This window comes from Strix uralensis, chromosome 4, assembly GCF_047716275.1.
Source record: "Strix uralensis isolate ZFMK-TIS-50842 chromosome 4, bStrUra1, whole genome shotgun sequence".
NCBI lineage: Eukaryota > Metazoa > Chordata > Aves > Strigiformes > Strigidae > Strix > Strix uralensis.
Window position 1 is genome coordinate 31,686,318 of NC_133975.1, and position 14,598 is coordinate 31,700,915.

General features: G+C 42.1%; 2 protein-coding genes and 1 long non-coding RNA gene across 6 annotated transcripts in view; all 3 read left to right on the top strand.

Moving 5' to 3' along the window:
* CEP135 (centrosomal protein 135) overlaps positions 1–829 on the top strand; it is a 34,457-nt gene extending 33,628 nt beyond the window's left edge. The window contains exon 26 of the mRNA XM_074866249.1: positions 161–829. Within this exon, the coding sequence (XP_074722350.1) occupies positions 161–182 (22 nt within the window). The 3' untranslated portion in view covers positions 183–829. The remainder of the gene's footprint in view (positions 1–160) is intronic.
* A 447-nt stretch (positions 830–1,276) lies between these two features.
* On the top strand, positions 1,277–3,584 carry LOC141942119 (uncharacterized). The gene is made up of 3 exons (XR_012628529.1): positions 1,277–1,386; positions 1,457–1,611; positions 2,264–3,584. It is a non-coding gene; the product is annotated as an uncharacterized LOC141942119 (long non-coding RNA).
* Positions 3,585–7,921: 4,337 nt separating this feature from the next.
* Positions 7,922–14,598, top strand: part of CRACD (capping protein inhibiting regulator of actin dynamics) — a 139,383-nt gene continuing 132,706 nt past the window's right edge. For 2 of the 4 annotated variants that reach the window (XM_074866250.1, XM_074866255.1), the window contains exon 1: positions 7,922–8,131. The gene's annotated coding sequence lies outside the window, so the exon portion shown is untranslated. Of the gene's footprint in view, positions 8,132–8,461; positions 8,528–14,598 lie in introns of those variants that run through there. The other 2 variants (XM_074866252.1, XM_074866253.1) reach the window with 2 other exon arrangements.

Sequence of the window (14,598 nt, forward strand, 5' to 3'; positions counted from 1 at the left end):
AACTGAATGTAGAGTCTTAGATAGTATGCTAATAGCTGATATTCAGGAATAACAGAAGAAAATATGAGGAGGCTAAGTTTAAGTATTACTTTTGATCCTAACACTCATTATTAAAATATAATAGATAGTTTTATTTTTAAATTTTTTCTTTCTCTGCCAGAAATGTGAGCTTCAAGGAATAACCAGTACTTGAGCAACTGAAGCATTACCTTGTTACAAGGACTTTCTTTTGAAAATTATGAAGGCTGACTTGTATTCTACCTCTGTTTTCTTCAAATCGGTGATTACCTTTGAAATTTCTGAGAACCAGCGAAGTAATCAACTTTGCAAAATTCTGGTTTCCCAACTGGCTGGGGTGACTCTTTTTTGCTGGCTGTTTGACAGGTTTTATATCAAGGCTGGCTAAGTTTTGTTACTATTTTGCAAATGTAATAATTATAAGAAGGAAACAAGTACTTGATATGACAATCTCTTGTTTTCATTTTACTATTTTAATTCTGTTTGCTTATCTCAAATGGTGACAGAAGTTGTTCATCTTAGCATGAGCTAACATAGAATAACATACACGATTGTCTTAAAAATGCTGAGCCAGTGTATGGCTGATGATTTCCTGTTTGGGCTTTTAACAAGTGTTTTCTGTTTACAGGTCATTCTTCATGGTATTTAAAAGTACTGATTATCTATTTTGTGAATGCATTTTGTTTACCTTTTCTTAATAAAAAAAATCAGTTATTGTTTTTGTCATCTAACAACTTCTCTTTGTTTAATCTTTGTGTGAAATTGCATTTTAAATATCCCAATATTAAATAAAAAGTGAAGTGAAAAATTATATTTTTAAAGATGTATTTAAATCATTTAAATAAACGTGTGGATAATCACTGCTATGAGGTACATGTCAAAATCTTGATAAAGCGAAGAGTCAGAAGACGAGAGTTACATGATGAAGAGTGACAGAAATCAGAGGAAATGAATGTTTCAGATTATGATGGTGGTTCCACCAAGGTTCCATCACTCCATTTTTGGAATGGTGTTGAGGAGGACTTGATGAAAGGGTCCAGAGCAGCCAAGCGGTGTTGGCCTCAGCAATCCTCCAGAGCGGGAGGGAGGGGACTGGTTAATATGGCACAACCCCGTGCTGCTGGCTGGTATGACACAAGCCTGCCATGAGGTTATGCTGGAACTGTTCCAGCACTTCAAGCAGCTTAAGAGCCATCAGCTGATGGCCCTGAATAGGTCCCAGACTTGTTTCAACTGCATACCGATTTTCCAGGCTCTTAAATGACCGACTGCAGAGGTCTGTTGAAGATTTACAGCACCGACTGTCCCTGAAAAAGGATGAACTGCAGTCAGCTCAAGAAGAAATTGTAAAGCTAGAGGAGGAAATAGGTAATCCCTAGTTATTTTTACGCTTATGTCCTGTTTTTAAAATAGAAAGTACTTATTTGTGTCTTTACAGATAGGTTAAACCAGAGGAGCACTTCGCAGGATGAAGCAGTCAATGTGCTTAGAAGTACTATTACTGTCTTGGACAAAGAAAAGGACAGTCTTCAAGAAACGGTAGATGAAAAAACGGAAAGAATTGCATGCTTAGATGACAACTTAGCTAACAAGGTATGTGCAGTAAAAGCGTTCCTTTGCAGTCGGTCTGGGGATTTTTACGGCAGTTGTGTTTTAGGGAGACATTTTGCCTTGATGACAAAGCGTGTGCAGAGCTCTAGGCCTCACATAAACACTATGTTTGGACTTGGCCAATACAAAGAGTCATTTGCCAACTCAACGGTATTCTAATTATGGTTGTTAGTGTATTCTTTCTCTGCTGGTCATGACTCTTTCTCACCTCAAGCAGGCACAGGAGGCGTGTCAAGGTTTTGAGCCCGGAGGGCAAGTGAGCACCATGAAGCTGCTTGATAGCTCCTTCCCCCAGGGATGAGAAGCAGAAAATAAAACAAAAGACTCAGGAATTGAGATAAGGACAGGGAGGAACACATCTTATGGTCATGGGTAAAAGACATACTCATTAGGGGAAGAAAAAGAACAACAATTTAATTTAAACACCATCACCACATAATTTTCAAATCAAACAGATTAGGTCAATGAGAAATACAAACACATCTTAAAAACGCTTTCCCCCCACCCCTCCCGTCTTCCCAGGCTTAGCTTTGCTCCTGATTTCTCTACATCCTCCCCCACAGCAGCACAGGGGGGCTGGGAATGGGGGTTGCGGTCAGTTCACATGTTGTCTCTGCTGCTCCTTCCTCCTCAGGGGGAGGACTACTCACGCTCTTGCCCTGCTCCAGCGTGAAGTCCCTCTCACAGGAGACGGTCCTCCACGCACTTCTCTGACATGAGTCCTTCCCATGGGCTGTAGCTCTTCACAAACTGCTCCAGCGTGGGTCCCTCCCATGGGCAGCAGTCCTCCCAGCAACAGACTGCTCCAATGCGGCCTTCCCTCAGAGTCCCGGCCTTCTTCAAGCACATCCACCTGCTCCAGCGTGGGGTCCCTCCTGGGCTGCAGGTGGAGATCTGCATGGACTGCAGGGCACAGCCTGCCTCACCATGGGCTGCAGGGGAATCCTCCCCCTCCTTCTTCACTGACCTTGGTGTCTGCAGAGGTGTTTCTCTCACATCTCACTCCTCTCTTCTGCTCCCTTCCCCTTGCCCAGGGGCTTCTTCACCTTCTTAAATATGTTATCAGAGGTGCTCCCACTGTTGCTAATTGGCTTTGCCCTGGCCAGAGACTCATCTGACTTGGAGCCGGGGGAGCTTCTAGAAGCTTCTCACAGGGGCCACCACTGTAGCCCCCTCCCCTGCTACCAAAACTCTCATCACGCAAACCCAATGTATATATTCATAGGTAAGTAATTGCTGTTGCAAGCTATACAGATATATTTTAATTTTCAAATATTGTATTTTGTCAGTTTTGTTATTTAATGTGTGTCTCTACGTATTAAATTTTACTAATTAAAACCAACTTAGAAGGCCCATTCAGAAGTACCTGAAAATACTTGTACCACATTAGGCTTCTGAGCCATTGGAAGGAATTGTTTATTTAAAGTGGGTGCATCTCATACTTTTTAGGTCTCTCATTTGCCAGTTACAGGAATGGGGAGATCCTCACCTCTAAATGTTACTTATGTATTAATACTGTTTGTAATTAAGTCAGTAGTTTCCACTGATGCTAACTGTTGTTAATTATTTGGGATGGAGCAGTTCAGTAAGAATGAGAAAAGAATTCATGTTCTGTTCTTGACATCTTCAGTGGTGACTTTTAAATATTTTTTATAGAAACCCCTTTAAATTGGAATCTGAGTTTTAAAAAAAGCAAGCGTTCCATTTTATTGAAAATACTGTATTTCATCTTACCAAAAAAATGTATATTTTGACATTACAATTAAACCCACAACACTTCAATTAATAGTAGTTCTTACATGAATATCAACTATGAAGAATTATGACTCTGCTGGACTCTACTCCAAGAAGCTTCTGTGCTGTCCTCACCTCCTGGAAGATCAAAAGATCATGGAAGCCTCATGACCTGTTTTAGTCCTCAGCTGGGGTGAGTTGAAAACAGAGTGGGGCAGACATTAAATCATGGGAGAAGTCCGAACACTCAAGTTGTCTTCTGTTATCTGTAGTTGGGGATGGGGGAAAAATAACATTAGAAAACCAATAAAGGAGAAGCAATAATCGTTGGGGCTGTTTCTCTACAAAACAAAGACAGTGTAGTGTCAGAAGCAGAGGCATCTGGAGACAATAAAAGGACAGTTTTTCTCAATTTATTAAAATCTAAATTGCTCAATTACACTTACCACAATGTGTTTTTAAGAAATTCTTATAATTAGGGGTTTTTTTGTCTTATAGTATGTCCCTAAAATTTAGATAATTAACCTAAAGTTAAATAAGCAATTCCAGGGTTCAGCTGGAAAACCCAATTTGTTCTTTTTTTATCACCCTAAATCTGAGAAACATTCAGATGCCTATGTGATGCTAATTAAAAAAAGTTAAGATTAGGGCTTCAATCTTTTAATTTAAAATATTTTATACAGGAATTGGTGCACATGTGGCAAGCCTGACCTATCCAAATGCTATTATTCCTAAATGAAACTATATGACCACAGACTTTTTGGTTTTTTAAGCCATTCTTTGGGACAGAATTTTATACTTTCTCTTTTTCTCTGCTAACAGTGTAAGAAGTCAGTTGTGTGCAATTTGGTACCCTAGTCTTTTGGCTTTATGTATACAGGCATTCCAGTTTCATTTCATCCTCAGACCCTTCCTGGGCAATGTAAAGATCATAATCGCTGCAGCAGTATTAATTCCCAGACATAAAGTCATACCATTCATCCTCCAGTATAATTATCTTGTCAGCCAAATGGGGGAAGAGAGAAAGCCAGCCTTGGTGCTGCGCAAGCACTGTTCAACAACAGCTGAAACACTGGTGTGTTATCAGCACAGTTTTAGCCCCAAAGGCAAAAACTCCATCTATCTTCTGGCAGGCTGTAACGTTATCTCTGTCACAACATCCACCAGTGTGCAGCACAGGCCGGCACGGGGCACTCCAGCAAATCCGCTGCACAGTGGCCACCCGTGCCCACCGACGGGCTGCTCACGCCCAGTGGAGCAGACTCGGCTTGCCCAAGATAACTAATGCCCCAAACACAACGCCCTCTGTCAGGCTCCCAATACAACATGGATGTGGACATTCTTGGCAAGTCCAACAAAGGGCCCCGAAGATGATTAAGGGATTGGAGCATCTCTTATGTGAGGAGAGGCTGAGCAAGGTGGGGCTGTTCAGCCTTAAGAAGAGAAGGCTCTGGGGGGAACATCTCCATGTACACAAATACCTCATGGACAGGAGTAAAAAGATTGTGATGGTCCCTTCGCAGTGGAAGTACTCAGGGAAGGTACAAAAGACAGTGGGCACAAATTGAATTCCATTTAAACAGATGAAAAATACTTTTTTTTCCATGAGGGTGGTCAAACAGTGGAAGAGGCTGCCTGGAGAGGTTGTGGAGTCACCATCCACAGAGGTATTCAAAGCCCAGTGGGACACAGGCCTGGTGAGCCTGCTTTGAGCAGGGCGTTGGACTAGGCAGTTGCCAGCAGAGCTGACCAGAGGGGCAACAATTCTGTGACTCTGAGAAATTTTCCTCACAGTAATGTGATTAGGTAGGTGCCTAGCCAGCTGTAGTGAAATTGTCCCTTATTATCTATATTATTATCTTTGACTTTTTAAAAATAAGTATAAAAATAATTGTATTGCCATTGTTTTGTCTCAATAGTAGATTTATCTACATTAGAGCTCATGTGGATTCTGAATTTTGGAATTTATCATATGACAGTTGCCTATCCCACCTGACTGTGCTGCTAGCTCAGCATCATCCGAGTGGAATTTCTCCACCAGGTTGGTCAGTAGTGTGTCCTTTACCATTTCAAGGTGATGGTGCAGGAATTAGACTGTTTGCTTAAACTAACTAGAATGGCATGATGGCAAATGGAAGAAAGTGGGAAAATGAGAATGTCAGTGGCTTCTCCTCGGTTTTAACACTGCTGAGCAGGGACAGCTGTATTTTCCTGAATGCAAATACAGAAATGAGTTGAAGTGTGGTTAGTCAGCTGTGAGTAAGCCAAGGTCTGCGGGAGCAGATACTGCTCTTCGGGGAGGTTTTCACTGGGCCTCTAAGTCCAAAGGAGCACGTTGACGTTTGAGCTTGTTTTTATTTGAAAAGAGATGTGTGGGTTACTGGACTATAGCTGTGTGTGGAATCTTTATCTGTACCCATTTGCTTTGCATAAATGCACAAATAAAACATGTTGAATAGGGGTTAGGTGCCCTTGGCTTGCTCCTTGCTTTTAAACGGTGTATTTGTGCCACCTAGTGGGCCCATGTCTTTTCTAGCGATCATGGCACGTACTTAACAGGTTGGGGTTACGCTGTAGAAATTCTAGATATATCTAATAAACTCAAAGTGAAAGAATTGCTAATAAAGGCAGGTGTTCCTGAAGCCCATCCATCACTTTGCTGCTGAGGTTTGTGACTGCTTTGCTTTCCAGAAATTGTCAGTTCTTTAGAAAAAAACCCCTCATTTTAGCTTATTTTCTCCTCCAGGAAAGTGAAAATATTGACCTTTGTCGAGAAAGGTCTGATGTAATTGAGCAGTTTGACAGATCTGAAGGAATTGGGAAAGGCTGGATTCACCTCTTTCCTCGTGGCTACTTTTGAAGTTTTCTATCTGTACCACCTAATTCTACTGGCTGAAAATGTGTAAGTGCTGCGACAGCAGCAAAGCAAAACCCCTAAATCTTTCAGAACTGCTGCAAAATTCAGCTCTGGTAATTGAGGTGGTTTGTATCTGTACATTTTGGATATAGATACGTGTAATTGCTAATGTAAATACAGCAGTCAATATACTTAACAGCCATCTAAATACTAGGTCTGGTGCATGAGCCTCATTTCTGAGTTCCTTGTGCCCTGTATACTGTGGCTTCAGTCATGAGGGGACTGAAAAGGGAACAGACTGCACCTCTCATGGCATGTATGAGCAGTCATCTCTAGAACACTGCAGGTGGAAAAGTAATTTCTAGCAATTAATATTTATTCCAGAGTCATATAGCTAGTTTTCTGCACAAACATCACTTCTGACTCAGGAATTCACTGAGCTGCAAAACACCAAGGAGTGGGAGAGTATTAGTAAATGCTTGCCTAAACTGACATTCTTCATTTAAAATATCCAGTATTGGGGACAGTCAGAGACAAAAGAATGTGTGAAACAGCTCTTTGGTCCAACCCAGCATGGGTCTTATTTTTCTGTAAGACCCAGGTCCTTTTAAGAATAGCAGAAGGATCACTTCTGACTGGGCCAAAATGTTCAGGAGCAGGCAGGATCCAAAGCTGTACGGCCCTTTTGTCCAGGGAGCATCTGAATCTGGAGAGCTGGCTGGCAAAACACATCTTAGCAGTGGAAGATCGTGAATCACATCTTCGATTTCGGTTCAAAAAGTGGCAGAGTTTGGATGGAAGTAAGTGCAGCATCTGTCTTTGCCGAGCTCTCCTTGGGAAATGGGAAACCAGTGTCCAGCACTGGTAAAGTCTTGGTGTAGACAGCTGAACTGGAAGAGGGGGGCTCCAGAAGAGCTGATACAAATACTGGATTTAAAGGTGTGGGAAAGAAGGGAGGCTATTTTCTCTGCTGCTGTGTTGGGGAACAGCAGATTTTTGGTTTGTTTCTTGTAGTTCCTCCCATGTTTTAGTAAACGGAGGGGATAAATATTTGTCTGGTTATAGCTCTGGCTTCAGACTTTGGTCTCGCTGCGAGGTGAGAACAAATTGGGGTTCGGAGCCGGGGTGCAGCCAGAGCCGGGATGCCGCTGAATCCGGATAAATTCCTTCCTTCCCAACAAAAGGAGCCGAACGCTGCTAGTTTGAGAGCGAAGGCAGTGATCCGGGAGGGGCTGGGGGTGAAGGCAGAGATTCGGTAGGGGCTGGGGTTTGGGCCGGTCCCGGTCCCGGGGTTGGGCAAGGTCTGGGCGGGGGCAGGGACAGGGGTAGGGGCTGGGGTTGGGGCTGAGCCCGGGCCCGGGCCCGGGGCTGGGCGGGGGCGCGGCGCTGCGGGGCGCCCGTGAGCGGCGGCGGCCGCGCTGGCATGGGGCGGCATCCGACGGGCTGGGCGGCGGCGGCTGCGGCAGCCCGCGCCGGTAGGAGCCAGCGGCTCTTCCCTTCTGGCAGCGCGGAGAGGGAGAGCGGGTAGGAAGGACCCTGCCCTCCGCCCGCCCGTCGGTCCGTCCGCCCCCCTGCCCCGCGCAACCGCCGCCGCGCTGCTCGCAGCGGGAGGGAGCGTCGCCGCAGCCCGAATCCGCTCCCCCACCGACCTCCCCCCTCGGGCGGCGGCAGCGCTTTGCCTCGGCGCAGCCCTCGCCGGGCCGCGGGCGCGTTGGCCGTGCGGGGTCGCCGGCTGGTGTGCTGGCGGCGAGGGGGGGTGCCCGCCCGGCTCCCGGCCCCCGGCCGCTCGGTGCTGCCCGCCGGGCCGGCGCTGCCTCCGCGGCGCGTCTCGCCGGATGGTGCCGACGAGGAGCGGGCGCGGCGGTGCCTAACGCGAGCGGCGGCGGGAGGCGAGCCAGGAAAACAGCCCGGGTAAGTGGTGGCTACCGGCGATGTTCGGCGCCTTTGTTCGGTGACAGGTGCACCGAGCCGTGCGGGTGCTTTTCGGAAGGCGCTACTTCATTGCTGCCGGGGAGTTGAATGGCTGGGCTGGCTCTTCCCAGTTCCTCCTGCTTCTCCTTTGTTAGCATCTTCCCAGAGAGTCCCGTATTATTTCAGCTTTGCTGAAAAGCAGGAGCTGTCAGAAAGATGACTTTGTTTCACACGATGCTTCTCCAGAGCAGCATTGCTTTGTTTAAGCTCCCGTAAGCCATTTATCATACAACTGCCGCCCCGTTTTAATGAGCTATGAAATCTGCTGCTTTTCACGGTTGAAAGGCAGTGGCACGTCGTTTCTGTTTCTTATCCTTTCCTTAAGAACTGGAGCAGGTAAGCTAGAGGTAATATTATTTTGCACGGGAAACTGTTGTCTTACACAATCCCCTTAGAAAATGTCTATTTTAGAGATAGAAGTATGTGTAACACAAATCTTTTCTATGTCATTAACAGATTTTTAACGAATGAGGTCTGGGGCTTTTTAATTAATTTTGCTGGTATTACCATGAGTCAGTTACAAATCTCCTTCTCTGTAGTTGTAGTATGCAAAACAGTAGTATGCCTCCACTCTTGTCATTTTAAGTGTAAAAATGTCCAGTTAAAAACACAGTTCAAGGGGTAAATAGAGACCTGGAAACCACAACTGTGCATCCTGAAAATTTAATACGCCTGACAATAATGGCACTGAAAGTGATCTGTTGGGTGGATGGGGGATGGGGGCACGGAGAAAGGGAAGAGTAATTTGCAACCACAGGCCTAATAACAGGTATTCTGTTCATAATAGAGATATAGATAATATAATTAAATACATTCCCAAACAGATTTTCTGTACATACCTTAAATGGTGTATAACAATTGTACGAGAAGAGCTCTTTTCTTGGAATCCGAGCTATTTAATCTACCCAATAGCAGTAACATGTAGCAGGTCCTGTATTTTAGACAGATTAAAGATGATAAATTGGAGTAAGAACTGACTTTTATTCGGTATTTAGTAATGCACACTCAAGAAATACCCATCACCGAAATAATTCTAATTGCACCTTGCATAGACAATAGGTCTATTAACTATATCAAAATATCAATCAGTGGGCATAAATGTTATGGTGAGTTTCTTCAGCAAAGCTATTGATATTTTTTAATATAGGCAGTAGTTAGTAGTTCTGCATATGACTTACTTTATGTAGTTTGAATCCAGGTCAGGAATTCATCAATTTGACAAATCCAGCTCTTCCTTGGCTGCTATCAATTTATCAGATTAGAGGTGTTTGGTTTTGAATAGTTCATTGCAACAACGAGCTTGAATGTAACACCGTGAAGTGTATCGAAACTTTATATGAAAGTGATTTGTATATTTATTTATGTCCCAGTTTGATGATAATAACAAGAATTACCTTGAAATCTCTATTAATAAATACGGCACGTAGTGAAGAGATTGCTGCTGGTTGTTATTGGGTCTTTTCTCTCCAATAGGAAAATGTATCTCGGAGCATCCTGTTCTAAAATGAAGGACCCTTTTCAAATATCCATTTGGGCAATCCTGCATTTTAGAGAGGATTGCTTCACACTCATGAGCAATGATTATTTTTTCCTATACGCTGTATAATGGGATTTTTAAAAGTGCATTGGTAGCAAACACGGTTGGTGTAAAGTATGAATGTTTTGCTGTGTTCTGTGCGAAGACATTGACTTTTTTGTCTCTTTTTTTTTTTTTTCCCTACATTTATTCCTTATACATCTTATTTTGGTCTGTTGTCTTGTGAGGTTATGTAGATAGTAGCAGTGGTGAATTGGTAATGCATTAGGTAAAAATCTTTTTTTAACATCCAGTTCCTGAAAACTTGAACAAAATATATTTACTTTTAAAAGGGACTGTTACTTTGGCAATAATATTTAATTGCAGATACTAAAAAGCAGCCTTTTTAGTTCCACACTTCTGATTACAGCAATAAGAGTAACTTCCATGGTTTCTTCTGCTTTGTCTCTTAGTCACTGTGAATACTGTTTTGCCAGGTATCTCAGTCACTGAAAATTGATATATCTGTGTGAGTGATGTAGTAGGGTTATTTCAATATATTTCTACTGTAGATGTGTCAGGTAAGCTCTTTTTAAATAAGAAATGCATGGTATAATAAGCGTTGACTGAAATGTGATGATGAGTTTCTGAATATGAATATATTTGGTTGTTGGTTTACAATGAAGTCTAACATAAACAGAATTTTTGTATAGACAGCATAAGCTGAAATGACTGTGTTTTGACTTTTTTGCTCACAAGCCAAGAGAAGAAAAAGATTTTTTTTTTTCATATTCTGAATTATTCATATTTGGAAATCGCTGAATCTGATTGTTAAGAGGGATTTTTTTTTTTCCCTCGCACAAAATCAATGCACAGTCTTTATTCCGTAAAGGCCCAAATAAAAGAGTTATAACAAGTATGGATAAGCCTACTACTGGCATGTTAGAAAAGTACAGTTGATTTCTTTAGAGTGAACAGACTCAGGGCAATGTAGTTGCATAATAGCTTCCATCAGTGTGATGTAAATGTTGAGATGCTCTAACCACCTATATCTTGTCATTGATCCCATGTATTTGAATAAGATTCAGTTATATGAAGTGCACGTTAGAGTAGAATTCATTGGTTTTGAAGAATGTGATAGAAGGTAACCTAACGTTACAGTGTTAACTTTAATTACATTAATGCTTCCAGTGGAGGGACCAAATTCTATTTTTTTAAATCAGTTAGTGATGGATAAAAAGTGTGTTTGTTTCCATGGAGACTCTGTGAGCTCTGTCTTTAGGAAACAATGAGTTGTTGTGTAGATCTTACACTTATTGTTTCCCATCACTTCCTGAAGGGACTTTCGCTCCTTTTGATTCTCTGCATTGCATATCACACAATTTCTTTGATTAAGAACCAGAATATATTTTGTCAGACGCACACAGCATTTACCCTTACTTTGCATTCAGCATTTACACTTATACCGATGAAGTCTTCCAAAGAAATAAAATTGACTTGTAACAAATGATTTTTAATTAATACTGTTCAAGAGTCAGTGTGTCACATGGGGTGAATCATGGTGATTTGTTAATTAAGTTTGGGGAGAAAAAATGTAAAGATCTTGCTGCATGTTATCCTGGGTAAGTGGCTTATGCTGCAGTTGCACAACACCTTAAGTGATGATGATTCAGATGCTACTATAAATGTATAAAGTGCATAGATACATTTTTAGATGGTTCAGTTTCTCCTTTGTGTATGCATGCTGTATGCCAAATTACAGAAATACAAGTTTCATGCCTCTAACAAGGCCATTTAAGAAAATACTGTCATATTCAGCTGATTTTAGTTCATGGGAGTGAGTGATATAGCTAAGTAAGGGTAGTTACGACTTTTCTGTTGACTACCTTCATTTGCGGTAACTGATTTGACTCTATGTGTTGGTTAAGTGAAATGCTTCACATCCCAGTGATGTTTTGACATGGTTAACCTTATCATTTCAATAATAACACATATGCAGGCTTTATTTTCTTCACATTTATTGCCTTAAGAAAAATGATACGATGATCCAAATAAGTAAAAGCTTTCCTCGCACTTTAGCGTTCAGGTGTGCAAAATGCTGTGTACGTTGCTGACCTCCTTGAACATCTCTTTCATTACTCAGCATGTTTTGAAAGTCAGCAGTCAGACTTGGGCAGCTTCATAAAGCAGCTCAATCTAGTGATTTGTGGTGAGGCTTCTGTAGGAGGATGCTGCACGTAAGCGATTACGTTTATTGTAAAGCTGAAAAGTGGAGGGAGTGTGATGAAAAGAATTAAAGTGAACTGATCCGTACAAGATACTGACTTTCATGTTGCTCTTCAAAGAAAGTTGATTTTCTTCAAAGTAACATGCTGTCTTTCTCTGTGGCCACATTTAATAAAGCCACATTTGGAACTCTTTAGCGTGCGCGCGCACACACATACACACACAAAGGTACAATTACAATGATGTGAGGAACAGTTTGGCCCAGAAGAGAAAAATAGTGATAGAAACCCATGTGAATCCACAGTATGTGTGGGTATCTGTTGGTGCACACGTGATATAGTTGGGTTGGGTGGCACCATCTGCCAACAAAATTGAACTGTCCTCCCCATTGTAAAACCGCTTTTCTGTTGCCTATAACTGCCAAGTTTTAACCATGTGGGTTGTAGTTCATCACATGTCTTTGTGCCTCAGGCTAATTTTTATTTTAATTCAGCTAAATGATTGAGAATTAGACTAATTGTTTTGCCTCGTTAAAAAAAAAATAATAAAAATCCTAAGTTCTTTTGGAAATACGGTATTGTCATTCTGCTTTGTATCTAGGCTACAGATCCTGCTAAGGCAGTGTCCTGTTGTCAGAGTTCTGCACTTTCACTGTGTTTGTGAAAACCTGCCCAAATTTTCTGTCTTATGTCTTCAGAATATTGTAGTTTTTACACATTCACCTGTGAGAACTTTAGCAAATAAAATGAGAGATTGCACGTTTATTCAACACCCAGTACTACAGAGTATTTTCAGTAGTGGCCACAGTGGTGCTCGCTACATCTGCGGTTGACATCTAATCAGAGAAGGACTGTGAATATACTAGAGGGAATTAAAATTAAGTTATTCAACAGGACAAAGATAATTGTAGTTATCAGCTGTATAAGGAAGCGATTAGGTGGTAATTCTTTAGAAGACCTGTGGTTTATGGTAGATTACTTGAGAAGCTGCTGCAATAAAGACAAACATCGTATCGTGATATATAGATAGGACACCAGCATGGAAGACACAAGAAGTGACACTTCCACTCCATGCAATAGTCCTCCTCAGCTGTAACACCATATCTGGTTGGGGTGCACACTTCAAGAAAGATGTGGATGAACTGGAAAGAATCCAGAGGAGAAGATTTAGAAAATATGGCCTGTAAAGGAAGGTTGAAAGGTCTGGAATTGTTTCAGCTCCAATGAAAGAAGAGTGGCAGGGTGAACAAGACATGATAACTTTCAAATGTCACAAAGCTGTTGTGAAGAAGTGTCCTCCATGCCTGTGGTCAACCAGATGATACAGAATGGGTTCAGCATTAATGAAACTAAAGCAATGGAACAGATGAATTGGGATTTTCAGGATTTTAGCATCATTAAAAGCTGTTTGAATATTACTCAGGAACAACATAGATATAGTTGAAACCTTTCTGGAGCAGTGTGGTGGAACACATTACTCTTTGAGGTCTCTTCTAGCCTTATGAATCCTCAACATCTATGCTCCTGGTGTTGACCAGGTTGTACCTTGTCCCCTCATGAATGTTGTGGCAGGATTGCCTGTATGTGATGTCTCCAAAGTGAGCAGGTGTGTGAGCAGAGAGGTTCAGAACTTTCCTTGTAATCTCTTGTTTAGGATCAAATCTGACATCCGCTCCTCTCTTCTTTCATAGTGGTTCCTCTGCTGGTCCTTGGGTAGAAAGTGTGAGGGATCAAAGGGCCAGGTGGCTTTGGGAGGAATCTGAGAACCAAGTGGCATAGGGAAGAGGAGGATTGGAGAGCATGAGTACAGATCTCACAAGAAACTGGACTATGTGATGAGTAGGATAGTACATGATCATGGGACATGAAGAATGTGAAGGGGAGCTAAGACTTTGGGGCAGATGACTGGGAATTGGTAAGGAGTAGGATATGGAGCAAGCTAGTAGGTGGAAAGTCAGGCTGCTGGCAGAGACTCCCAATATACCTTGGGACAAGCCTTGACAAGTGCAAACTGGGATTGTGAAAGTAAGGAGAAGATGACAAAGACCCAAGGAAGATGAAATCACATGACTGGGAAAGTCGTGTTGGAGACTATGGGACAGAAGTAATTAAAGGTTGGAAGAAAATGGCGAAGAGTCTTTCTTCTGAAGATTACATGGTCTTCTAAATCTTAGCTGAGAGCCCATGGTTTTGTCTTAGTATTCGTGCTTTGGGAGATCCATCATAAGTGATTTCTTGGTCTTTTTGAGCGGAGAATGACCACCTGTTACTGCAATCAGCTGTTCTGTTATCTCAGATAACAGAGATCAGTGCTGGGGATGTAAAGACTGTACTGCTCCTGGTTGGGTGTGCAAAATAAAAGATGCAAAAGAAGCATTTTTCAATCTTTTTTTTTTTTTTTTTTTTGACAAAGGGGATTGCCAGATTTGCAAGTGAAAGAAAGGAAGTGCCAAAACTAAAGTGCCCTTGTAAGGATTTAGCCTCTGCATATATTTATTTTATTTCAATCTTTAATTATATTACTGAATGTTCTTTTGCTCACATAACCCAAGCTTTACTGAGTGCACAGAGTGGATCTGCCCTCAGTGTGAATCACAGCTGTGTACTGAAGGAAGCTGTGGTCTCTGGCATCTGTGGCATTTGTTGTGGAAGAAGATATTTGGAGA